The sequence below is a fragment of the Falco biarmicus genome, chromosome 3 (assembly GCF_023638135.1).
Source record: "Falco biarmicus isolate bFalBia1 chromosome 3, bFalBia1.pri, whole genome shotgun sequence".
NCBI classification, from domain to species: Eukaryota; Metazoa; Chordata; class Aves; order Falconiformes; family Falconidae; genus Falco; species Falco biarmicus.
The window spans coordinates 108,185,272-108,212,147 of record NC_079290.1 but is presented as its reverse complement, the minus strand read 5'-3'; the positions used below and the strand labels follow the sequence as shown (position 1 = coordinate 108,212,147).

General features: G+C 46.5%; 2 protein-coding genes across 4 annotated transcripts; both read right to left on the bottom strand.

The window, feature by feature from the left end:
* Positions 1–10,534: 10,534 nt before the first annotated feature.
* Positions 10,535–13,586, bottom strand: AURKAIP1 (aurora kinase A interacting protein 1). Of its 3 annotated transcripts, none has more exons than XM_056333185.1 (4): positions 13,475–13,586; positions 12,621–12,707; positions 11,643–12,091; positions 10,535–10,697 (listed from the first exon to the last, which is right to left on the bottom strand). In XM_056333185.1, exons 1-4 carry the CDS (start codon positions 13,569–13,571, stop codon positions 10,590–10,592), a joined length of 741 nt encoding a protein of 246 aa, XP_056189160.1. In that variant the 5' UTR covers positions 13,572–13,586; the 3' UTR covers positions 10,535–10,589. The 3 variants fall into 3 exon arrangements, with proteins under 3 accessions (XP_056189160.1, XP_056189162.1, XP_056189161.1); XM_056333187.1 differs by lacking the exon at positions 13,475–13,586 and adding an exon at positions 13,251–13,460; XM_056333186.1 differs by lacking the exon at positions 13,475–13,586 and adding an exon at positions 13,227–13,251.
* Positions 13,587–15,180: 1,594 nt separating this feature from the next.
* Positions 15,181–26,316, bottom strand: LOC130146834 (C-factor-like). The gene is made up of 6 exons (XM_056333363.1): positions 26,042–26,316; positions 18,200–18,251; positions 17,709–17,896; positions 17,127–17,282; positions 16,159–16,269; positions 15,181–15,941 (listed from the first exon to the last, which is right to left on the bottom strand). Exons 1-6 carry the CDS (start codon positions 26,180–26,182, stop codon positions 15,828–15,830), a joined length of 762 nt encoding a protein of 253 aa, XP_056189338.1. The 5' UTR covers positions 26,183–26,316; the 3' UTR covers positions 15,181–15,827.
* Positions 26,317–26,876: the final 560 nt, after the last annotated feature.

Genomic DNA, 26,876 nt, shown 5'->3' with positions numbered 1-26,876 from the left:
TTCTGCTCTCCTTGATCAGAGACAAGAACATCCAGGTCTGAACCAAAAAGCACTCTGCAGGAGGAAGGAGGAGGAAGATTCACATATACTTAAACAGGCTTCGACACCGTAGTTGTTCCTGCCTAACTCCCTGTTTCTCTTTGTGTTTCTCACAAGTAACCTGCTAAGCTTCCATGCCAGAACAAAATTAAAAGCAGTAATCAATCACCCACTAACAGCACTGATTCAGCGCTAGTGGAGGACTAAACAGAGAGCCTTTTCCAGAGCCGTTCTCCAGCAATCTCACAGGCAGCAGTCGGGCAGGTTTCTCTAACACGGGAAAAGCTTAAGCCACAAGCACACAGCATTGTTTATTTCTGTCAAGAACCAGAAAGTTCTGAGAGTACTCAGGGAGAAGACACATTTAGCTGAGAGATGACATGTTGTGTCCCCTCTCTGACCATCAGCATGGTGCCTCAAACCACATCTTTTGGTCTCTCTGTGCATGGGAACAGTGTCCTGGTACTATGAGCTTTTGAAGGGAAACTCCATTCCTCACACTAATTGCAACCCATCTGTTGCACCCGCCTAAAATAATTAAGCAGCGGGATTCCAGGCACAGCATCTTATTTTGAGATCACAAATGACTGGGAAGAGTGGAAAAATTAATAGGTTAGCTCTGAAAAGGGTGCTCAAAGGTTGCCTTACTGAGACTTTTATTATTTACCTCAGGTTTGCAGGCCATTTCATTTAAAATAAAAATACTTCTGCTGAAAGGAGGTTGCTTTCCATAACGCAGTATAATCCTGCTGCCAAATTTAGACACACAAACATGAAGCCTGGCCAACTTTTAAGGGCTGTCTATGTGAATTGTGTATTTGCTCTAGATCGATCCAAGAGGACTTTGGCAACCATAACTTTAGCTGAAGAAAACAGGGTGCTGCTTGCTTTGCCTCCTTTAGAAATCAAGTGTTCTATTTCTGCACACAAACCTACCCGCCTGAACCAGCATTGCTCCTTCTATCCAGAGATCTGAGTATTTTACTACAGTACTACATCTAACTTTCTACCTTTTTGAGAAGAAAAGGATTTCTACCCCCTTTAGGAATGAGAGGAAAATGAGAAACAAGATTTTTTAGTATCCTGCCAGACATCACAGAGGAAAACATGTCAGAGCTCAGAAGCTCCTGGCTCCTCAGTTCTTATTAACTCTTAAACAATACAATAAACCCAGTCAGACTAGTGGTATAACATGGAACCTTTCAGTGTTCTCTAATCTCTCGGGATTTCTTACTCTAATAAACATCATTACTATTCCTTTTTTAAATGAAATCAGCCAATAGCTCTGAGGTCCTTTTTAATTGCTTATTAAAGACAAATATCAACAGAGAGTAGCCAGCCATCAATGAAGAAATTAACAGTATTCTGAAGTTAGTGCATCCTCTGAAAAGTACGATTTATGAAAAATGGTTGAAAAGCATGCAACTGCCTAATTTTTCTTGGAAAAAAACTGCCTGCTCTCCAAGTGCCCTTGAGGAGTTAGGGAAAAGTGAAATACCCCAGCATGATGATTCTAGCAAAATTACCTTCAACAGACAGGTCCAGAGGGAATGATTTAGCTGGAGAAAATACGGAACCTGTAAATGTATAGAAACTTGGCTCTTTACAGTCACAGATAATGAGGTGCTCCTGACAGAACCACAGCAGAGAAGGCTGCTCCTTTGGTACTTCATGGTTCCATAAAATAACATGGTAAGAGTAAGGGAGTAGAGGGGGAAGTGTCCCAGTTACCATGCAGAACAGTAAGCAAAAGCATCACACTAAGGCAGTATTAGCTGTTATCACTGTCTAGTGAAACTGAAGGAACAATCCCACAGTGCCTTTACCCAAAACGCCAAAGAACACTTCAAAATTATCATGTTCACCCACAATAAAAGTGTAGCCATTCCGGAGCAGAACATGCCAAGTGCTTCATAAACAAAATCCACTACGTAATGGTTTAGGACAGTGGAAAGAAGGGATGTGCACTTGGAGACCCTGCCCCACACATCCCTTCTAACCTAAGATGATAATATGAAATCAGCAATTACTCCCAAAGACTCAAGCACCTAATTCTACCCTTTAGTAGAAGCCACAGCTTCCATCATTGCATGAGTACCCTTCTTATTTACAACAGAGCTGATACTTGCAGGGGAAAACTGCACTTGTTTTAAGAACATTGCTGAAGGCCTCTCAAATACCAAAGGCAAAAAGGAAAAAGCTTCTCACATCAAACATGCCACATCGCTTCAGTGCAGCTTAAAGGGCCAAGACACACCAACCGTGAGCTGTATTAAGGGAAAGAAACCATCACTCAGTAGGATGCAGCCAAAATTATGAGCACGTCTAAGCTGATTTTGACCTACTCCAGGCTGGAATACACAGCAAACAAACTGGCTTTCCCCTTGCTGGCTTTAGGCTTTTTGCAACAGTCCTTTAGAATGGAAGAGGACAACTTTCCCCTGGCTCAACAGAGCAGACCTCCTTCCTCTTTCCAAGCATATACCTGAAACCTGAGTGCTAACACCGAGTCAATTCCCAGGCAGGCACATGACAGAAACTATTGCCTGGAGGTGATCCGTACCAGTGCCCAGTTTATAACATACATGCTTTGTACTGCTCCCTCCCAGTCCAGCTTCTCACAGCTGTGCAGAACAGCACAAGCTCTTAGAGCTCTCCAGAGCCGTGGAACCTGTCATCCCCCTCAACAGCCTCTGCATGCTCCAGTAACAGAAACCATCTCAAGAGGGGGGAAGAAAAACAAAATAAAAAAACCCCACAACCCAAAACAACCGTGAAGCTCATTTAGAGTCCCCACACCGAGCTGGGGAGCAGCCCCATGACACCAAATGTGGTAATGCATTTCATTTCATTGATAATGCAATAATCAATACAATGGGAAATGTTTAAGTTACTTTAACCTAGCAGCCCTACACCAGAAGCAGCTGTCCCTACACTGAAAGCTACATAAATGTATTTTTATTGCTCTCTCTTCCACTCCCCAGCTCCTTTTCATAATTAGAAATCACTCAAGGGGAAAGTGTTGCACCCAAGGCACGGATATCAAGATTGTTATTTTCCACTCGCTTTCTTTTCACAGTCCCAGGTTTTTGCATAAATTACTTGCAAGAGAAAGCCTTTCCTGTCTTTCCAAGGGCTACAACTCTCTTCCCTTCCACAAGGGATGGATGATGTTATCAGAAAGTAGGACACATTTAGCTCTGTCCTACCTTCTGGTGGGCCTACAGCAGGAGTTCTCACAGCTGGCAGGATACCAGCAATAATACAGGCCATTCTCCCATATCACAAAGACACTAAAATTAGGCACCGAGATTTCTCTGGCAGATGCCCATTCAGACCTAGAGAAAACAACAGAAAAGCTCATATGCAGCAGCAGCGTCTCCTGGACAGTAACTGAAACCATATGAATGGTCAGGGAAGCCAAATGAAGGCCTGCTAAGCCTAGGTGACCAGTCACAGATTCTGCCTTCGGGATGTACCTGCTGATTCTGCTGCTGAAAAGACTCCAGCTGGCGACTCCATAATGAACTAGCTGCCTCAGTGCTGACAGCAGCGAAAACCCCTCATCAGTTGAGGAAACAGCTCTGACTCAAGCACCCAGGGAACGGAGCTGGTGAGTAACTGGTGCTGTTTACACATAGTCACATTGCTGACCATAACTGTTGTAGTTTCTTCTACCTTTTTTTTAAAAAAAATTTGGCAGGTTCTTCTGTGACTGCTTATTCTTCAAGTTTAACCAGTTCCTCACTGCCTGGTGATAAAGCTCAGCTAGAAGCATCCTGCCATGAATTGTTAATACCCTTAAAATAAACCTGACAAGTTCCAAGCTATTAGTTTTCTATCTGATGTGCTGACTCCTTGCTCAGGACTCCACATCCTTGTCTTAACGATCACTTTGCAAGTGGTTATGGGACTCTGAAGTCCTTGCAGCAGCTGAGAGGCTCCAGGAGTGCTGTCTCCAGACCTACATAAACCAAAGGCAATGACAGTCCCTCAGCACAAGACCTGCCTGATCAGCACCAAGTCTTGTTTATTGAACAACTGAAAAAATGCTTTTTTAATCAATATTTCATGTTATTTTTCTACTTCAAACAAGATTTTAGCCACGCTTCCTAAGTAAACAAGGCACATGTAGTTATATGATTCCACTGTCCATTCAGCCCCCTCCTCCTTCCCATTATTTCAAAACACAATAGCCAATTTCAATTTCAGCTACATTTGAGAGTATGGGACAAGTCTCATAGTTCTATAGTTCCTACAAGTCTTGTAACTAGTGTAACAGAGGAAAGATGCATTAGTGCCCATGCTGTGAGTAAGACTAAAAAATTCAGTCTTATTTCAGGGAATTTACACAAGAGTGATGTATCAATTCCCCTAAATTCTCTGGCTCACAGAACAACTTGTTTCAGTTTTGTTCCTCTGTCTTACAGGGAAAGGCAAGCAAGAACAGATACGTCCACAGGAAAGTCAGCACACTCTGCTTAAAGCTAGCTCAGATGTCTATATAAGAACTACAGTTACTGATTTTTCTTTTTTTAAAATTTAAAAATCAGTAGGAAAAGCAAAACCCACTTTTCAAAACCATTGCAGTTCTGCAAATGCGACGTTCCACGTTGAGTACAGAGTGCTGTTGTTTTTGGAGAGTAATTGACCAGGCTCAGCCCAAGTGAACCCAAACCAGGATGTTTTCACAGTCAGAACAGAAATGCCAACAGCAGAACAGCATGAATGGTGAAATGAGAAGATATAATTTTAGTTATCCGCAGGTGCTGTTTGCAAAATCAGTAATATCACTTCAGATAGATTTTCAGCTCGTGTAAATAAGCATGGTTTATTAACTTTGGAATATACAGACAAGAATTCACACCCACTGAAGTACAGCCAGCTTCATATTTAGAGAAGGATCAAGTCAGAGCTACTGAAGCCAATGAACATACACCAAATTATCCCAGGTAACTTTTAGACAATTTTTAATACAGAAGTGTACCATTTAATATGGGTATTAGCTCACTAGAGTAAAGGTACATTGTTTCTGTTCAGGAATTATTGGGCAATGGTAGTCAGGTGACATGAGCAAGATCCTATTAAATCCCTGGAAGGTGTGTTTTGTGCATCAGATGCTCATAAACATTCCCTGACTTGGGCTAACACGTACTACTCCCTTTAAGACTGGTTTTGAGTTTACTAATGGAAAAGAACGACAGTTCCCACAATACAGACATAGAAAGAACTTGGTTTTCTGGTGCCAGAGTTACGGTATGCAGAGGAATCCTCCTACAGCAAAGGAGGAGGCTTCACCCCTGCCCCCTCTGATGTTGAACAATACAAAAAACCCCCAAGAAACATAAAAACCCCACCGCACAATGAAAAACCCAGACAACAAGAACCCCACAAACACCAACAATCTCCCTCCCCAAAAAACCCCAACCAACCAACAACAAAAAAACCAACACACCACCACCACAAAAAAAACCACACTCCAAAAACCAGGTTCTTAGGCACCCCTATCAGGAGCCAATACAACAGTAACGTGAAGAATATTTCTCTTTACATTTGCTGCTACAGTTGCGTGCAGCCAGGTTTACTGAGCATCCCACGGTCTGTCCCCAGCCCTTCAACACACACGCGCCTGCTCCCATGAAATCATAGTTGAAAACACAGTGAATAAACTCTCTTGACCTGGACGTTTTCAAGATCACAGTCCATCAGCCTAACAAAATCTGACTGTCTGGGTAATACCAACACAATTTTTTTTTCCAGGCTCCCTGTGCTTTAGGATTTAAGGACACTCAGACCTTTTGCATATCTACAGCCTCAATTCAGATCAGTGTTCTCCTTCGATGTGAAATCTTTGGTCCCATCACAACCTGTGCAGCTCCTGGTTTGAATCAGCTTCAGGTCCGGTCTCATGAGCAGGAGCTGAAGAAACCATCATTACATTCCACTCCATTTCCTTTCCACAGGGCTCCTTCCTGGACAGCCAGTCTGTCTGTCTGTGCCAAGGACAGCATGGAGAAGGCATCCATGAGCTCCTGCATGACCTCAGGGCTGCTTTAACAGCTAGCAGACTATCCAACATGTTTTGTAAGGTAAGCACAAGATTTTCAGAGGAAAGAAACATCTTGCATTGACTGCTGGACTTTCTCTTTTCCAAATTAATTCTGTTCAACTTTGAGTCAAAACTACAGCAGACAATTACCAAGAAGCCTGTTTCTGTGGAGAGCTGCAGCAAACAGCTGCCATACACTGTTGAAATCTCATCTGTAGACTCCAGACCAGAGGTGCTATGGTTAACTGCTCTTTATGCATGATGATGTTAAGCCAAATTGCTAAGCTGCTGCAATTTACACACATTTTAAATGTTTCTACTTTCCACCCATTTGGGGTTCAATCCTTGTTACCAAAGGGACCAGCCTTCTTGGCTTCTTCATTTGCTCTAAAATAGTGTGGTTGCTCTCTTTATAAAAAAGGGAATTGAAATAAAATTTTCTGCTCCCCATCAGCATCACAGATCTCCTGCTTCATCATCATTTCTAAAAACCTGTCATTGCTAACACTTCATCTGTGGACCACCAACACTGTGGACCACTAAGCAATAGTCTGTCTAGCTATGCAAATTACTGGCAGTTAATCCACACTCTCCCACCCCTGTGCCAAGCAAACCTATCTTGGATGGTGTTAGACAACACAACAATTGAGGAACAGCTGCAGCAAGCAGTTCTTTTGCATTGCTCCCTTCCCCATATGCAATCAGGCCTGATCCCCTGCTGTAAGTTATTTTTAAGTTATACTGGTTTAATTTGCGTGGCTGAAAGAACTGTTATGTCCAGAAGCCTCTAAAGAACTTCAAGAATCCACACTGGTGTGACTGAACAACACACTTTCTAGAGAAGATTCCTGAAATACATTTAATTCCTACCCTAGTAAGAAACACTGCTATCCAGCTCAAAGAGACAACTAAAATCTCCAGTTTGCCAGCAACCATTATTTGCTAGCATTAGAAAGAGATAGTACTTCTGCCACAGCTATGTCAGAAGCCCACTACCACTCTGTTGCTATGTTTTGAGTTTTCCAGAAGGGAGAACACTCTCTGAGTTTGCAATGTGATGCTTTGGCTAAGAGAAAATGCAGAACTTTCACCCCTTCAGAGGCAGCTGACTTCCTATTTTAGAGGCAACTCATTTCAACACAAACCTGAATGCTATGATAAAACTACCAAACCTGTTCAGCTGAGCTTGCTGTCTCTGTATAAGTACAGGCAATCCAAGAATTAGGGATGTAAGCATGAGTGTAAGGGGTTTTATATTCCAGTTTTAAGGGACATTTCCAGACCAACAACTGTCAAGTAGTTTCAAACATGAAATCACTATCCCACTGGGTATCTCCAGTCTCTGCAATAAAAAGCACGAATTTCCCCAGCAGCCTCCTGCTGAGTTTCAACCATTTCCTCTCAGAAGTGAGGAATAATAAGGAAATAAAGGAGAAACCTTCAAGTCTTAAATATTTTGAGGTTCATTTATAACAGTCAAACCTTTCCTGTCTGCAGCTACCACGGCTACATATGCACATACACATATACATTTACTAAGTAGACTGGTATGTTGGTATGCATGTATTTTGGAGAGGACCAGCAACTGTAAAGCTTTGTGAACAGTATTTTATGTACTCGTGCTCCCCCTACAGAAAAACAGGTGGAGCTTTCGCCTACCTGTACCAGAGAGTTTAAAATTGCATCCTGTGGTCAAGAAAGTTAAAGCAAGTTGATACAACCCTGGTATATATTATCTGATAGTGCCACATAAGACAGACAGTCTTTGCAGCATCTGCCACAAAGAAAATATAAATCCTGAGATGTGCTTTGAGGTACTCTGGTAAAAAAGAATATAGCATTCATATGACTAAGACTGGCAGTAACTGCCATGGATTGTTTACAGACACTTCTGTAAATTACACAGTAGTTCCAGATTTCTATACGTGGCTGTGTAATTACATCTAATAGATGTAAAAGCAATGACTTCTCTTGGCACACTACAATTTGGATTACTACTTAGAGAGGATACCATTTAATAAGCTACTTCACTTCCTGGAGACTTGCAATCCACCACACATCATTGCCTTAGTACAAGAGTTCACTTGCCGTGGAACATCACAAGGTACTGAATGATGATGCGCTGCAATTCCCACCATTTCAATCATTCTCTTTTCTAGGTAGTATCAGGATGTAAAAACAAGTTAGAGAGCAAGGTGGTGGTGCTGATCCAGGAAAATGGTACAAGTTCTCTGCCTGCATGATACCAGCACGCCTGAGAACAATGAACAAGTTTGCCATCTACAGCCTCACCATTTTATGTCAAACTAGAGAGATAAGACCAACCTAAGCCTTATGGATAAGGACGGCTAACATACCCTTGGGCAGCTGGTAGATTTAGAGACTACAACAGAGAACAAAGACGCAAGTTACAGGATTAAGACAAAAAGAAAATCAAGGAAGAATAAACCTCAAAACTGGAATTGGAGGTACAGCACTGACAAATGAACAGGGCATGCTACTTTTTAAAGTCTATTGCTCCGTGTAATTCCAGCGGCATTGCAATTCTTCAGCAACCAGCAATCTCCTAGAAACATGTAAACTAATTATCATTTTTCCCTAGACAGAAAACCAGCAAGTTTGGACTAAGAGGCAGTAAGAGAAGCTGTAGGACTGACAGAAGACAACAATGCTGGCATAAAGGCTCTTAAAACAAATGTGACTAGGGGGAAAGAAAAAAAAAGAAAAAAAAAAAAAAAAAAAAAGAAAAGACACAGACCTGACCTCAAAGGCACTAATCCTCTCAGGCCCCAGCCTTTCACCTAAGCATCTTTGTGCAGGGAATGTGTATTGGTATTTTAGAAACACCTAGATGCACTCTGCATATTTAACAAACCTGTAAGCCAGAATCAGCACTCAATCTTCTCTCACTTGGTGAGTTTCTAAGGCTCATGGCTAGACATCCTCCTCTTCATTGAAATCCTGACAATAGGCTGAATGAAAGAGTCCTGCTGGTCTTGGTTAAAAGCAACCGCTGCCTATTTAAAGCACGAAAAGGATGGAACATGTGTTTAATTTTTTTTAATCAAAGTTGCCTACTGTTAACATATGGTTTGGAAAAAAAAAAAGTATAAAAATATGCTAATCACATGTTTCTACAGGACTTCAATACAGTTCTCAGAGTGCCAACAGTTCTCTAGCAAGATTAACCCATTTTTAAATGTGGGTGTACCCTTTCCTTAAGATACCAACATAACGACCCAGCTAGCTTCTACATTAATGTCTAAGGAGTTTCAGAGGCTTTACATTCACTGTCATCTAGCAATAAGAAGAGCAGAGCACCACACACAGAACCCAAGACATATTCACTGTGTGCCAGGAGTCACCTGTCCTTCCTGCAGTGAGATTAAACTGTACCTGGCACCGATGAGTTCCGCACATTATTGTTTCTCTTCCTTTTCAGTTTAGTCAAGTGTTCTGCTCCTAGCAAATAAAAAGGAATAAATTTTCAGGGTAGTTTCCCTGTATGCTGCAGAATGATGAGCCTACACAGCTCGTTCCTTTTTCCCCTCTTTCTCTCAGAGGCCAGTCCACCCCACCTATCTGCTAGAATAGACAGGGAAGGGCTGAATCACACAGAACCAAAGTTAATAGCCTCAAACAGAAAAATCAAAAGCAGAACCCAAAAGAGAACTCAGATATAAAGTCTCTGACTCTGACAGATATAAAGTCCTCTCTCAGGGTTTATTTTAAACATTTGTATTCTTCACAGCTTTCGTGAGTCTCTTCCATCATATAAAACCAGCTGATAACAGGATTGCCTTGGTCACAAATAGTTAATGAATAATCAGCTCTGAACTTTTACTGATACCAGTATCTGAATGTTCTGTATGACAAGGGTCAATTGTAGAAAAAAAAAAATTATTAGCACAAAACAGAACAGAAAAAATAAATTTGCTTTTTAAGGATGCTCATGCAATGCCTAAGGCACATGCACACCAAGGCTTCAGACAGGTGAAAATCAAATCTTTTTCAGATATATTCTACAGAATTATGTGCCAATTCTTACTTCACAATAACTCTGAGCAAACACCAGCCTTTTTACAGCAAGGCTATGAAAGAATGAGATTCTGAAAAGAACTTTTCAAAATGCTTGTGTCTTATATACAATGAGAAGAATTCTTTTGCTTATCTCCCAGAACTGACTGTTCTTACAATACATTGTTCGGTCTAATCTTCATAAATTCATCTGCAATCTTTGATACCTTTGCCCTAACATACAGCTGGGGGCAGCAGCACGGGACTGCACACAGCAGCACCATGTCACTATACAAGAGCTCCCACCATTCTTTTGGGGAGAAAAAGCATATTGCTGTCAGGTTTGTCCTTGGAAAACTGCTCACCAAGACTGAAAGTATCCTCCTACTAATTTCATCACACTCAGAAAAAGGTTAAATGTAATCCACATACTTAAATATTTTTTTTAATTACAATTACATGTTAAAACTCATTACAAGTGTTTTTATCGCTTTGAACTTTTCAGAAATATCTTGGGTGTCTGCCATCCCGCAGGAGGACTTTTCAAACCAGCTCTTTTCCAGATGCGCTCCAAATCTTTCTCAAATTTTATCTAAAACAGAAAAAAAAAAAAAAGAAATGGTAACACAGCTCAAAGCAACACTCAAGTATTCAGCCACTGCCCACATGTACCAAGTAGAATCTAGATGTTACACACACAGAAGAACCAAATGCTTTACGGTTTTAAGTAGGCAGCTTGCTCTATGTGTCAAATTAGCCTTACTGCAGAAAATACATTAAAATGCAATAGGATTCTGGTAGCATTATTTTAAAAGTCCTGTGTGAGGAAAACTGAGAAGACAGAAAATGAAACTTAAGAAAAATTTAGAGGTTTTCCTCATGATAGTGTGTTCAGCACTGCTTCCTACAAATCTGAAGAAATGGAGTAACAATTAACCCCAATTTGCATCAAGGCAAGGTGAAAATTACCAGAGAATGAGCTAAACTATATTATAGCAAACCTAACAGACTAGTGAAAGGTAGCATTGAATGAGACCATCTACAGCTTGAATGAAGGCCCATGTCTTCCCTCACCCCTTCTATTATGGGAAGTAAAAGGCTTCTCTATAGAAAAAGACAATAGGAAGCACTTGAGGATGTTGGCAAGACAGGAGATAAATTAAGATTAAACCAGTCTCCCTGATACAATGCAGACACGTGAATTTATCTTTCACACAAATGCTAAAATTCTTCTCTCTTAGCTACATGTATTTATAAGTTTCTGTCATGCAACAGAAATCGCGCTCAGTAACTGTCGCACATGTATGTTTACAACCACAGAAATATTCTACATTTCAGGTTTTGAAGATGTACAGGTCAAACACAAAACAGAAAAAGCTATTGTACTAGTAAATACTGAATTTATTAAGGCGCTCTGAGCTGCTGCCATTTTTCCCCAAATAAATTCCACTTAAACACATCGTCTGAGACCTGAACAGAGGCCAGTTTGAGAAGAGGGGACATTTATGTCAAGAAGTTCTCTCTACCCTGAGCTCACCTGACGCTTCTTCTTGCGACCTTCCTTTATCCTCCTCCGTACAAACTTTCTTCGCTTTAGCAGCTTTTTGTACTTGTGTCGATTCATTTTCCTTCTGCGAATCTTCAAAACATTCTTACACTGAACATTGTTGCTACTTGTTCCTTCTCCTTCCTCCACATCAGCTCCCTCGTAAGATGGAGGACAGTCATATCGCTGCAGAGGTTCATAGCCCGCTTCTTCCTGAGCATTAAGGACTTCTGCTTTAGGTAGCAGGTATCGAACTGTCAGCCAGCTTTCTAAGGGGCTGATGGAAAGTTTTCTGGGGATCAGCACCTCTTCCAGTTCAGGGTCCAGAGCATACCACTGCTGAGGCTGGGCTCCGCTATTGTTAGACGGCTGTGTGCTATAGCGCGCAGATGTAGAATGATAGCAAAGAAAGGAAGACACTGACCTTGGCAAAAGGTGGCCTTTGAGAAGAAAAGAACGTCACTTAAAAGGCAGAATTGTCAAAACAGAATGTTAAGAAAAGCTCTGCCCAGCTCTCAAACCACCAGGTAACTGTGGCCAGAATAATCTAACAAAGGAATTTGCTTACAAAAATTACATTCCCACCACATAAGCAAGTATTTTTTAATTTGAATTTAATTATGCTGCTGTAATGCCACCTGCTAAAAATACATTATACAGTGCTTTATCGTGTAAGCTGTGTGTAAGTACAATTTGGAACAGGGAACTGTTCACTGCATTAAGCCTTTCTGTGGCTAAAGAATCTCCTCCTAAGCTTAAAAGAGGTCAGATCAGAACTACACAGTACGGAGAGAACAGATCAGAGACATACGAACATTTGAAAACCTCTGAATGAACAACAGCCTCACCACTCTTGCACTGCTTCCTGGGAAATAAATTCCTGGGAGCCTCATTACCTTAGGAAAATTAAAAAAACAAACAAACAAAAAAAAAACCCCCAGAAACCGAGGTCACACAACATCAGTTTACCTGCAATTCGTGAAGCCTTCAGTAACCTAGAAGTCAGCTGTGATATTAACATATTGTTTCGCTCTGTCCGTAGCCAGACTGTAATGACTGATAAAATAAGGACATTTACTCATTGAGGTGAACATACTGCTTAAAAAAAACAAATCCAAAAATGGGCTGAGTCACTCTAAGCACCCTCCTCCTCTCCTCGCCAGGCTGCTGGGTTTTGCTGGGGGGGCCTGGCCCACAAGCAGGGGCTTAGCGGGGCCGCAGAGGCAACTGAGGAAACCTCGGCTGTTCCAGGTTTAAAACAAGTCCCCTCCAGGCACAGCCCGGCTGCCCGCCGCCCCCAGGCCCTGAGGAACAGGCCGCTCCCGAGGCGGGACGGACCGCAGCCCTGCGCTCCGGGGGGTGGGCAGCCTCCTGCCCCGGGCACGGGGCTACCAGGGCACGGGGCTACCAGGGCACGGGGCTACCAGGGCACGGGGCTACCAGGGCACGGGGCTACCAGGGCCCACCACCACCCCACGGGCACGGGCTACCAGACCCTGCCACCACCCCACTCCGCTCCCCGGGCACGGGGCTACCACGCCCCGCCACTGCCCCACTCCCCGGCCACGGGGCTACCTGGCCCCATCACCGCCTCGCTACCTGGGCACAAGGCTACCCGGGCACGAGCACGGGGCTACCAGGCCCCGCCACCGCTCCGCGGCCACGGGACTACTAGGCACGGGGCTACCAGGCCCCGGCCCCGGCCCCGGCCCGCTCCGCTCCCCGGCCACGGGGCTACGCGGCCCCACCACCGCCCCGCTCCCCGGGCACGGCGCTCCCAGGCCCCGGGCACTGCCCGCAGCCCGCCGGCCGCCATCGCTCACCGTCCCCGCCCGCCGCTGCCCCGGAACTTCCGGCCGCTGCGCAGGCGCCGTGAGGCGCGGCCGGGCCGGGCTGTGCGGGCGGCCCCGGGGCAGCCATGCCGGGGCGGGGGAGGGCCAGGCCGCAGCCCCGAGGCGGCGGGGTGCCTTCGGCCGCCGTCCAACCGGGTGGAGGTGCTCGGCCCAGCGCACCGGGAGGCCGGGGAAGGTGCCAGGGCCGGGCCGGCCGCGGCGGCGTGCAGGGGCCGCGGCCCTCAGGGGAGCAGGGCCCCGCCTCGGAGCTGCTGCGGGCTGGGCGCGCCCGGGGAGGCGCTGGCGGGGCCTGCTGCCCGGCAGCCAGCTCTGCTCTCCTGCTGCCGGCCGGCGGAATCGCGGGGCAGGGAGCTGAGAACGGAAAACCGGAGACAAAACCCTCTAATACCCCGTCTGGAGCGCTAGAAAGCCGGCAGGCTTTAGTTTCGAAGCTGGATGCACGGGGGATAAGTTCCGCCCAACACACATCCTGACTTTGTTCACCATTTATCTTTATATGGTCAATCTATACCTATTAATGACATTTCTGAGAAACTGTTGGCATATTCCTTACGGTTCCATGCACTACTTATCATATCTACACTCTTACTACACATACGTGGCCTGATGGGTCCGGGGTCCTCTGGTGGTCCTCTGGGACACCTTCATCCTTTCATCTGCTCATCCTTTTCATGACCTTCCCCGTGCCTTGTTTCAGCACTCGGGGCTCATGTCTCGGTTTCAGCCCGGTTCTTACCTACTATTGTAGCTAAACTATACAATGGAGCATTCTACTAGTAACTAAACTACATAATGTGACATTGTACAGCTCGGCAATGCCATGGATACATTAGTTCCAACATTTACAGTTAAGCACACAGGTAAAATTCCCCTCGTCTCAGAGCATGCCACGCAGCAGGCTGCGGAAGGCACATCTGCTCCTTTTCCACACCCAGCATCTGACATTTGATTCAAACTAAATAGCTCAACTAGTTCAAACTGAGCTCGCCCCTTACCTACCAGGTTTGTGCTGATACAACAGTCACACTTGGAGATGGAAAGTCAATAGCTTTCAGCTGATAGGAAGGCACTGCGTTTTGTTCACCTGCTTGGTCACAGCAGCGCATCACTGAAAATCGGTCTGAGAGCCAAAGTGTGGCAGAACAGGCAGTTTTTCAATGAGACTTTACATCCTTGTCGATGTGGGGATCGCGAAAGGCAGCTAGAGAACTCTCTTTCACACCATCAGCTGCATCTGAGGGCAGATCTCACAGTGGCTGCTGTCCAGGAGCAGCCACACCTGTCTCTCCCACTTACCTGGCTGCTGTTTTGTCTTTTCTTACTCGGTACAGGAACCCACCGTCTTGGCACAGCATGAAAATGCCTAATCAGCTGGCATGAGGGAGTGATGTTGAAGCAAATCCCAGACTTCAAAGAACTTTTTGCTTTTATCCCTATCTCAGCCAGAACACAGAGATCTTTTCACCAGATGCTTTTAGGAGTTCAGACCAGAACAAGGGTCTGCCCCAGTTTCAGGTACACCCCACCATGTTAAACCCACCTGGCCCGAAGGAAACAGCAATGCCTAGTTCCTTCCTGCAAGGCAGAAGTACCATTCCCTGGTTAGGGAAGAGCAACCTACGTAGACAAACGTACATACACAGAAAAATAACCGCAGTGGTTCAGTAAACAGACTATTTGTTTAAACAAGACTTTATTGAAGATGCTTTAGAAGTTTATGTACAAAACAACATTCCCGCCCCCGTATCAGGATATCAGTCATGCCCTGGGAACAAAGCAAGTGTCTGGTGTGTGCTGTCAACCTGGGGACACTCGGAGGTTGCTGAGGAGTTTACAGAAGCACAAAATTCACGTAGTTTAGAGCTGGGCAACTTCAGCCTTGGCTCAGTTAGGACTGAAAGAAACCAAAGGACCTTTTCTAGAGACGTGTCTCCAGCGAACTGAACTTACTGGAACCTGACAGCCTGCACTGGCCTTGTTCTTTGCAGAAGTAAAGGACCTGACCTCAGAGTGAGAGGCCCACCCTAGTTTTGGAAGTGAAGAGGAACCAGCCCCTGGATTTAACTTGCAGTTTTAACTTATTTTAGATGGTTCCAGGAGATGCCCATTACTAAGAACACAGTAGTATTTGCAGAAAGCGTTAGAACAGAGCAGTAGCAATACCAAGTCAGCCACCTTGCTTTCCAAGTATACCTAAAGAGAGGCGGGATATCAGACTGGCTACTTCAGCTAGTAGTGTATAAGAAAACAGTAGAGACACAGACATTAGTGGCACAAGTTAAATAGTGACTGACGTGCTGTTTCCGTAGTATACTGTGCACTTCTACCACGGTAGAGTTTCCCCTTGCCAGTCCAGGAAGGAACCATTTTCTTTTTCACCGAGACGGTCCAGGACAGAGAGAATGCCTGGGATAGCCTCTTGCACCTGCATGGGAGCCTAGAGCAAATCAAGCTTAGATCATTACTAGGAACAGCGTACAGAAGAGAATCAAATGCATTTAAGAAGTTGCTAGAATCAAAGGGGGGGGGGGGCTATTTTCATTTTTCATAGCATGGCCCTGCAGCATATGGAAGTGTATGCTGTGCAGTGGGTTCTTGCTCAGGGGTTGGAACAACAAGGGAGTCTTTCACATTTTCAAAGAGATGTCTCTTACCATGTTTCCACCCATGTCTGTCTGAAGCCAGCCTGGATGCAAAGAAATACAGAGAATTCCATCCGATTTCAAGTCTGCGGCAAGACACCTGGTGATCATATTCAGTGCTGTCTACAACAGTGGAAACCATCTATTAGTGTGCTGGTTTTACAAGCCTGGAGCAAGACCCAAGCTAATTGGCACCTGCCTTCCATCATGATGTCTCCTGACAAATGAAGGGGCAGTAACAGTATCACAGTAATTTATCCAGACTTAGTGGGGGCTTCATTCTCACATACAGCTGTTAAGAGACGTATTGCAAAAGTTCTATTGTCATAAGCTTACTGCCCAAAGACAACACTAAGTTGTGATGGAAGACAAAGTAGTATTTGAAACTCCTAAGGAGCTGTGGGGAAAATAATGTTGACATAAGGACTGTGTTTTTCTGCAATAATCACTGCACAAACGTTCAGGTTTTTACTTCTGAACAGGGAAAACAAGCATATTAACAGCTTATGAGTAGGCGGTGTAAGAGAAACTGTATGTCTAATCTTGACTGTTGGTACAAACTCAGTTTCTGGATGTGACAAAACTGAAAAACTCCACCTCTCGCTAATCAGCTCTACCGTGTACAGGTCAGCACACCTTTTGTTGAGTTTCATGCCTATCTTCCTTGGGCTGGAGAAGAACACAGCTAATAGGACACACACCTGAGGGCATCAGTTCTTCCCTGAATGCCAAGTGCCTCTGAAATGGTTCTGTATCAGAGTAGCGATGGAGCATCTGTTTTTAAGAAGCTGGTGTGCTTGCTCCAGATATATGGTTTTCAAGGTCCTGTTTCCACCCTCATGAAGAACAAGAACAGTTCCTGTGTCAGCCTGCCCAAGGAGGTGCTGCAGACCTCACATCATCCTCCTAAGCTCAGAGTGGTCTTTACCTCACAGGCCTGCCGGCACCCAGCAAAGCACAGCCCAGGGCAGCCTACAAACCTTCGCTATCCTGTAGGGGTAGACCTTGAGGAACATCTCATTTGCCTGGACGAGTTGCATGGAGGCAGCAAGGGAGGACATATTGATAATGGCAGCTCTATGGCAGCCCATTCCTGTGCTCAGCTGAGCTGCCTTCCTCAGAAGGGGTAGAAATGCCTGTGAAAACAAGAATTGGTTTTAATTTGGCCCCTTCAAGGCAAGCTGGACTCTCAGGTTCTGCTCTGTGAAGAATTGCCATACAACTCTATACCACCAGCACAGAATGGTGGTGGCTCTCCGGACAAGCTGACCATAGGAAACCTTTCTATAACAGCCAGCTGAAAATAGCAAGGACCTTCAGCCTCTTCTGCCCACCTCCTAACCCAGCCTGTCCACGGAAGTGACCTCATACCAGATGGATTTAAACAAAGAGAAAGATCTTTGATAAAAAGGATCTCTTGCCACTCGCTAGGCATACAGTTTGACATCAGAACCATATCTGTGCAGTTCCAAGGCGACAAATGCTTTGGTTACATGTCCAGCTCACTAGTGGCAAAGCCTCACATAGTACTATAGGTTAAACACATTCTTCCCAGTTCTTACCTTGGTGACCATCAGCTGGGCAACTGTATTGGTTTCGTAAGTGGTGAGCATTGTCTCTGCTGTGACTTCTTCCAAGGAAGCAATCACGTTGATGCCAGCGTTGTTAATGAGGCAGTTCAGACCTTTGTCTCCCACAATTTCTTCCACTTCCTTGACTACTTTCTTGATGCTGTTTTCACAGACCACATCTGCACAGAGGAGCCAAGAATAGCCACGGTGAACAGTGAAGCATGTGGTTCAGGTGCCATTCTGGCACTATACAACACATGCTAAACTATAGCTAAGGCAGTAGCCTGAATGGGGACACTGAGGCAGCACACAGAGATGACAAAGCACAGCAGACTTTACATAGATTATGTTTCCCCAGTGTTATCGTAAGGGTGATCATTTTCAGCTGCTGGAGGTCATGTACAGCTACTGATCACCCAGTAGACCTGTTGCTTAAGATGCACTCGCCTGATTAGTTGAAGATGCTTAAGCCCTTTACTCACCCAGTTGGAGAAGCTTGATATTGCTGTATTGCTTGCTAAGCTGCTGGAGCTCCTGGGAAGAAGAAATTATTTGAGTTATCTTTTTAATATATATTTATACATATATACATATATTTCCGTGGCTATTATATAAAACAGTTTGAGATCTGCACCTCCAGAATTGTAACTGCCATTTCTTTTCATAATGGGACTGAAGGCAGTGATACTACTTTGCTTTCCAACTGCTGAGCAGCTTTCTGGAGGACAAGATCAACTGCTCCAAGAAACTGGACTCTTCACCTGCTTAGTCAAGATACCAGCATGCCAGATTATAGAGTTAGTTCTCAGTTTGTACAGCTCCAGGGTGTGTTTGCAGTGTAACCAAAGGTCTTTGATCAGGCAGCTGCCATTGCCAGTTCCACAGCAGACCACCATGGCGCTCAGACTGCATTCCAAGCCAGTAATTCCCCACTTCTGTAAGAAAAGTGTAGTTCTCCTGAAGCTCAGCTAGTGCTAGACATCAGTTTAGCGCAACAGGAAGGCTTAAGAAAAGCCATCTGGAACTACTGTTTGAAGGAAGTTTCCTAGCGCTTTTCCCATGGAAATTCTGTTTGCCAGCACTCTTGTTAGCTTCAATTCTTGTAACCCAAGGTAAAGCACACATTAAATCAGCTCCATACACAGCAAGTGTCCACGAGAAGAACCCTGTTCCTGCTAGATAGCTGTAATTCAGTCATCTGTCTGCTACCTCTCAGTAGAGGAATGACTAGTGTTCTTGAGAAAATGAGTACTATACCAGTGTTGCTGCTGGACAAAGTATGTCCCAACTGGATTTATAGGCCCAGACGGAATACTTAGGTTTCTATGCCATGTAGCCAAGTGGGACGTGTGGCCAAATGTAACAGATGGATTACAGACTCCCAGCCCCTTTTAGGAGACTGAGCAACCCTGGCCAAACATTCCAGGTCAAGCAAATCCATCTCTTTAGGAGCCCTTTGGGAACGGGGGTTGGGGGGCTGGTTTTGAAAGAGTACTTTTTGCCACTTGGAGACACTTAGGGACTCCGTGTCCTCTGTCAAGCTATAATGCATTACAACTTTTATCTCTGTTCGTACTCTGCAGGATTCTCTCCAGGCTCGTTCCGAAAATTTGTTCTTCCCCTGAGGACGATCTACAACTGCAGTTAAGGCTGTTAGGGGGGGAGGGAAGGAAGGGGAACAAGTCAGAAGCACAAAGCCAGAAGACATTCCTCCCCTTGGATAGGGCTTAGTGGGACAGTTTTCAACAGATTAAAGGCCCAGAACACACTATCTTGTTTATTGATAGTCAGGCATGAAATAGTTCTGCCATGTCAAGGCCTGCAATAATTATGTAGCTTTGGACTGTTCACTGGACTTCAGTTTGACAGTATCACTTACTTGATAATAAACTCAGAAGTGTTTTGGCTTCTCAGGGTTTGTTCATTTGTGTATAGTCAGACTGCTTTGCTCTCTGACAGAAACAGGCTATGTTTCTAACACTATTGCTAAAAGGCCAGAGATGTTTTGTGAAGTGAATAAGCAACACGTTCAATTAAGAACTCCAAACACTGTAGCATTAAGCCTTCTCCAGCACACAGCGTGAAATTACAATTGCTGCATGCAAATCAGGTTTAAAACTCAATGTTTTTTCCACTCAGTTGGTTACTTAGTTAACGAGTGACTCCCACGTCAGTGGTTTATGTTTCTCAGAAGCAGCTTCCAGGCATAAAGCTAACTCAGATGGCTTTGGTCTTCAAGAATGTTACTTTGTCTGATATAAACATAAGCTGAAAAATCCAGTTAGGAAACCTAAAAATTGCGGAAAAGCCTATTCTTTTCCCTACTGTGACTAGGAGAGGAGGACCAGAGACCAATTCATGCAGCGCAATCAGATACAGCCATTTCAAGCCACCAGTCACGTATGCTGCTTCTCCTCTTCCCCCATTCCAAGGAGTTTTGATCAGAGAGATCAAACGTCCTCTGTGTCTAAAGAACTCCGAAAATATTACTGCAATGCATGCATATACTAGCTATTGACTCCCCACTGAAGGGATAAGTTTTCCTGAAACTCACTGTTGTCATCAGTCAAGTGCCACGTTCTCCCCCCATTAAAAAAAAACAACACAAAACTCCCACCAAAATTACAACTTAAAAAAACCCACCCAAAACAACAAACCAACCTACACCACCAAAGCTATGTGCAAGGCTTTTTTTTTGAAGCAGACTTGTGCTCACTGTTTGGAATGCCAACATGCTAGTGCAGAGGCACGGCTCCCAGGACAAAGAGGTTGAATCCCTGGAGAAGACAAAGTCTTGGAGCAGAGCCAGTGCAGCCCATAATGGCAATGCATGCGTAAGAATAAGTCAGCTCATTGGTACTGCTTTTTGAAGTGCAGCTTGTATTTTAATGTCAGTTAGCACAGTTTCATTTAAAGACACCAGGTACAGCCAACATATCCCAGACTAAGTAATTTTTAGTTAACGTTCTGTGATAGCCAATTTAAAAACAAACAAGACAAACAAAACCAACATAAAACCACAACACATCCCCCTAATACTGTGCTTAGCGTAGTAGCTCTAGGAGTGCTCTGCACCTGAATGGTTACCCCTGAGAATCAGCTCTCAGGGATTCCAAGAAAAAATTAAACTCTGATTAGCATCTGTTGTTTCCCGCTTGCTGATTTTAATTACAATTAAAAAAGAGCCAGCCTACTCCAATTTAAACAGGATTCTCTGGGTGCTCAAGGCTCCAGATACAGCTTCATCAGTACACGGAATATTTACTGCTAGATTTCAACCGGGAATGTTATGTTGTCTTTGCCATTAAGCAGGATTTACTTTGCCTTCTTTATGAAAGCATTATCCACCTCAGTTACAACTCTTGGAAATCTGTGCTCTAGTAGGGCACTTGGAAGCAATCAAGCCAAACTAACATAGCCTGTAGGTAGCTCTGTCAGGCAAAGGGTGCTCGGGTATCCTTCACATCATCCTGCCTGCAGTGAGGGCAAAGTCAAAGGTGTATCATGTTTGCCCATGTCTCTCTGAGACAGGCTATTCAGTATCACAGTGTACAGCCAACTTACTGTTTGCTTGTGTAATAGCTTACACCAGGCTGCCCCAAATCCATAGTTCTCTCTGACTCAAGAGGAGCCAGACCTTAATGGTATAGGAAGTGCAAAAGAGTTCCAGGGGGAGAAAAAAACCCCCAACACCGCAATAACCCCAAATTATAAAGGCTTCAGGAATGCCCCCTTTGTCCGATATAACACATCTATCTTGCTAGAGCGCTGCTCCAGAGATTGCTCAGCTGCTCCTTCCAACAGCAGACCACACGGCTAAAATATGTAGCACAGAAAAAAAACCAACCAACCAAAAAAAAAAACACCAAAAAAACCTGACAGTGTGCAGAAGCACTTCAGTGAGAGCTCCGTGTCTGACAAGGGAAGAGACACAGCACTGTTGGTAACACTATCTCCTACTTCAGAGGAAGGGAAACAGCACATTAAGCCCTGGAAGCTCTCCAGAGCCCAGCAGAGGACCCCTGAGCAGCAAGGAACTGAACGCTTTCTTGTTCACCTGGGAACACACCTGGGCTTGCGGGAGAGCACGAGGAACAAGAGATGCTCCTGTCCCGAGGTCCCATGGTCAGCTCTCAGCACAGCCTGGCAGAGCCAAGCTGAGTATCTGAGCCCTGTAAATGGATTTACGCCGTGGCCATTCGGATCCCTTCAGCTACCTCGCTTCCTTCTGCACCTCAGCAAGTCAGAGGGGGGACTACTGGGGCTGCACCATCATCAGGTGTAGTCTTAAGACTTCAGATCTGAGGGTTTTTTCCCTTTTACGGGGAAGCAGGATGGGGGAAGCAAGAGCAAGAAAGAAAAGCAGGGGCTGGGGATAATTACAGATGGGTCCACAAGCCCGTACAGGCTGGCTGATAATAACTGTACTGTGGTTTTGTCCATCTGGAGTGCAAAGAGAGGACACCCAGGATTATTTTGCAAGGGAGATGTAGTTGCTTCCACTCTCGGTGCCAAAGCAGCCCAAGTAAAGGCAGATCAGCGTCAAAGTGTGGCTGAAGGAGTCTAGCATGGTACTTTTCAAGGAGGAGCAGCGGTTATCTAGATGCGCCTGCAGGCCTGCTGCATGTTATCGTGTGATCTAAAGCCCATTTGTTAGGCAAATGTTCTGTGGAGGCCACCTAGAAGCTATTCAGCACAAGAACTCAAGTTATTACAACTTCTGCCAGCGCAGGCTCATGTGAAAGCTTGCAGCTGTTCGGCATTACCCCAGGATTTGCAAGTTACAGACGTGCTGCTCTCTGTAGTAAGCAGAGGAGAGCAAAGTCAGACTCTTCTCCAGCATCTCTCTTAAGTCAGGTCCTTGGGGGCTTTTGGCTGCCCACTGTTTGGAGGACTCTGAAGTATGCAGTCCTCTCTGCAACAGCATACGCTCTGCTGAGAGATTCTCTGGATAAATCTCCGATACCAAGGAATTGCTGCTGACTGTTGTCCCCAAGATGAGCACTGGATTTGCCAGTAGCTAAGCATATTTAGTCACTTTTCCTCTAAAAACTGGAAGGTTATTTTTAAAAAGCTTTTTGTTTAAGATCTTCCCATCCTTTTTGCCCTCCCTGCACTCTGCAACAGGCAAATGCTGCTCTATCAAACCAGACGAGAGCAGAATTTAAGAGAACTATCCAAAGTTGCCTGTCTCCAAGTTCATCCTCCAGTGCTGGAGAGGAACTGGGGGACAGTGCAGGATTTTTCATATGGTCACTTACCACAAAGCAAAGTGGGAAGAAACTAAATTAGATAAATTAGACCACTTGAGTCACCGTCAAGAGGAAAAGCAAGTACCGAGTGCTCAGGTGTGCAGAGAAAGAACAAGTCACTCAGCTCTCCAGCCCAGGCCGCATGGTCAACAAAGGGATCTTAGATGGGCAAAGCCCATTTGATGTGTATGAAGACAAGTCTGCGGTGCCAGCCCCAGGAGTACAGGAACCTGAACGCTGGGGGGTTAAGATCTGACTGGTAAGTTAGCGAAGGCAAAGTTTTCTCTCTGGGAAAGAAGAAAAAAAAAAAAAAGAAAGTCACTGAACCTTGGCCTTTCCTTACCACACCACACTCAAGCAACATTGCCAAATTGGATCCAAGCTTTGAGACGGTCATATATGGTACTAAAACTCCCATTGCTAGAGGCTCAAGCACGTCTGTGCTTGCCCTCTGCCAGCTAGGAGTAGTGGCATGGTGGAAACACCCCAAAAGGTCAGAAAGTTTTGTGCCAACTGTATGCATTGCAGATGAGACAGATAATAGTAGTGAGACTACTACAATACCTTTAGTAAAGATTTCCCTTCTTTGTGTTTCCAAACCCATCTGTTAGAAATATGCTTTCAGCTGGCTGCAGAGGTTTCTATTGATGTACTGCCAAAGCACAGCACATGGCCTAGAGGTCCTTACAAAGAACAAAAACCTACCCTGATGCACCAAGGACAAACCTTGCCTCCCCCCATCACCAAAAAAAGAAAAGGGGGGAGGGAAGTTTAGGATGCACCCCATGTGGCCTGCAGAATGGCCACTGGGGGTTACTGGAATGTGGCCCTTGGCCAGCTTCCTGTGACTGCCAGCAGTCTTTCCAGGTTTCCACTGCTGGAAGCAAGGAGTGACCCCGACTCTTCCCAGGCACACTGCACTTTTTGAAGGCTATTTCATCTTCTGGTGCAGGTTTACCAGCCTTTTTGCTCAAGATTTTTAAGTCCTGGCAATGTGAAGAAGCTCACAAGTTCTGTTCAGATATGTCCATGTAACGTTTCCTAGGAAGCTCTTCCTACGGAAGGAACCATTTCACTTCTCCATGTAATTGATCCAAGATCATTATAACGAGAAACCCCTGCTGAACACAAGGGCCAACTGGTGAAAAAGAGAACCTCCCTCAGCACCGGCTCAAGCAGCTTTAGAACAAACAACCAAGCGGGGAGATTTCTATCTAACAACAGGTCATATGTCTCTGCTGGTTTCCTGTACCACGCTGTTGTGCAATCACTAATAGGAAATACAACTGGGACACACGCCAGGTCTTGTAACAGGAGTGAAATACACAGGAGTAACAGGAACGGTAGCGAATACCTGTTCAGGAGCTCGTCTACTGCAGAAGGGGGGCAGAGGGGGGAAGCTGCAGGAATCAATGCCTCTGAAAGGCAGTCTTGTGCACCAGAGTTCAGTCTGTTCCTCAGCAATTCGATTCAGAAAGATCCTAAACGTGCCTTAGTGCCGGAGAGTTATTTTTTTCAATAACAAGAAACAAAATTAAGCCTTTTTCCTTTGGTTTCATAAGTACCTGTAGAGCAGCACAGTGCTGCTGGAGAAGCGGGTGGTCAGACTGCAGGCACCCCCGAGCCAGCTCGGCACTGCCATCCTGGAAGGGGCAGCTGCGGCACCACCTTTTAAAATTTTTGTGTAGCTAAGCAGTAAACAAAGTCCCTACATTTTCTTTATTGCTAGCATGGCGTGACCACAATTTGCACTGAAAAGAATAAAGTCCACTGTAAGGGAACAGACGTATAAGCTCTGTTTAGCTCTGCACACGCCAGGGAACGTGCCTTTCACTAAGGCAGCCTTGTGCCGTGCTTGGAATAGGGGAGATGCGGGAGCAGGGCTTTGGGGATCAATTCTCCTATCGGATACCTGTGGCACAGTAGGTGCGAGACAGCCGCAGGGTTGAGAGCTCAGATTCTGGCAGCTCTGGAGCACTAGAGCTTTCCCAGGAAAGAGGGGGATACCTGCGTGTATTGTCGTGCTGCCCTAGCAGCGTTCTACCTTACTGAGGAGAGTCAAGAGCAGACTAGAGATGCACCAAAGGACACCAGTAGCTGTGAAGTGAGTGGCTTGATAACCCTCTCCAGTTTGCCTCCCAAAGGTTTCATTTGTCATTTATAACAGTCTAGGGCTGGGGAAGGAGCCCAGACACATCACTGCTGTGCTGTAGCGGCCGGGATGCTGGCTGAGGGGGGAAAGGGCTGCAGGTGAATTCACCAGCAACGTGTAACAAAAGCTACTGCGTTTGCAGCAGAAGGTGCTGGTCCCTGCGCAGCCAAGGAGGGCACCAAGAGGAGTGTTTAATTCGTCGTTCCTTTGAGCCTTTGCACTTAATTGCAAATTCAGTGGAGAAAGGGAAGAGAAAGATGGGGCAGAGCTCCTTCTGGGGACACAGGGACACCGTGTAGCAGAGGCAAGTAAAGCTGTAACGGGATTCACTGGGAGGCTTATGGGGGGTGGACTGCCCCTGCAGGGCTCCTGGGCCACGGAAAATTGGAGAAGGCCAGGATAGTCTTATCTCCAGCTGCAAATCCAGTGGGAAACTCGTGGGCAAGAGGGAGCGGCTGGCAGGAGCCCTGAGGTGCTGCAGCTGCCCAGCCTGCCCGGCCGGGACCGGGGGACTCCCAGCTCCCCTCCCCTCCCCCCGGGAATGCCCAGAGGGACCCGAACAGCAGCACCCCGGGCTCATTTCACCTCCAGCCTCGGAGACTCACGGCACCGGCTCCATCCGATCCGGCCACCTACCCCGGGCGACAGCTCAGCCCCCAGCTCCCCTCCCGCCCCGGGCACTCGCTGCTGGGACACCGGCGCCTGGTCGCAAAGATGCTGCGGCCCCGAAGTGCCTTCTCCCTCCCCCGCCCCCTCCCCGCCAGCCCCCGGGGCCAGCACTGCCGGACCGGGGCTCGGGGCTGCATCCCCTGCCCGGCCCCGCCCGCCCCCGGGGCTGGGGGCTCCGGCACGCAGCGGGGCAGGGGCGGGGTCCCGCGGGCCGGCAGCATCCCCCCCCGCCCCGGGCAGCCCCCGCTTACCTGCGCCTTCTCGGGGTACCGGCAGGTGGCAAAGACCAAGTCCGGGGGGGGGCTGGCGGCTGCGAGCCCCCGCACCAGCCCCAGCCCGATGCCCCGGCTGCAGCCGGTGATGAGCACGGAACGGCAGCGCGGCTGGGCCATGCTGGCACGGCTCGGCACGGGCACGGGCACAGGCACAGGCTCGGCTCGGCTCGCTCTGCGCCCGGCGCGGCCCCAGCGGCTCTTAACCTGCGCGGCGCGGAGCCGGCACCGCCGTCCCGATCCCGATCCCGCCCCCGCCCGGCCCGGCCCGGCCCGGCCCGGTCCCCGCCTCCCGGGGCTCGCCCCCCTCCCCGGGCGGGTCCCGCTGCGGCCCCCCCGCAGCAGCCTTGTCCCCGAGTGCCCGGCTGCGCTCGGGAAGCGCGCGGCTTCCCCAGGGGAAGGGGACCGGGTGCCCCCAGCCCCAACCGCCCCCCGCCCCGTTACCTGCGTGCCAAGGCCAGCGGGGGAGAAGCGGAACCTTCCTGGTCCCCGCGGGGACCGCCTGCCCCCCCCCCCAGCTCGTAAGCCTGACATCAAGGGACAGAGGTGACATCGCTAGAGATCTAGGAGAGGGTAGAAGAAACGGTCCCAATTCTCTACTGGGGCAATGAAGTGGAGGCAGGAGCTGAACCCCCATTTCTGGACTCCCCAGGTCACTGCCAGAGGCACGGAGCACCCTGCTTGTTTGGCTGTTAGGAGCATCCTTGCCTGTTCATCCTGCGGTGGGCAAGAGCTTGCTGGAAGTGGCAAGCCTTCCTCGCTTTAGCTGGTCCTCACATGCATTAGCCACCGGGCTTGTGCATGCTTTCCCTGT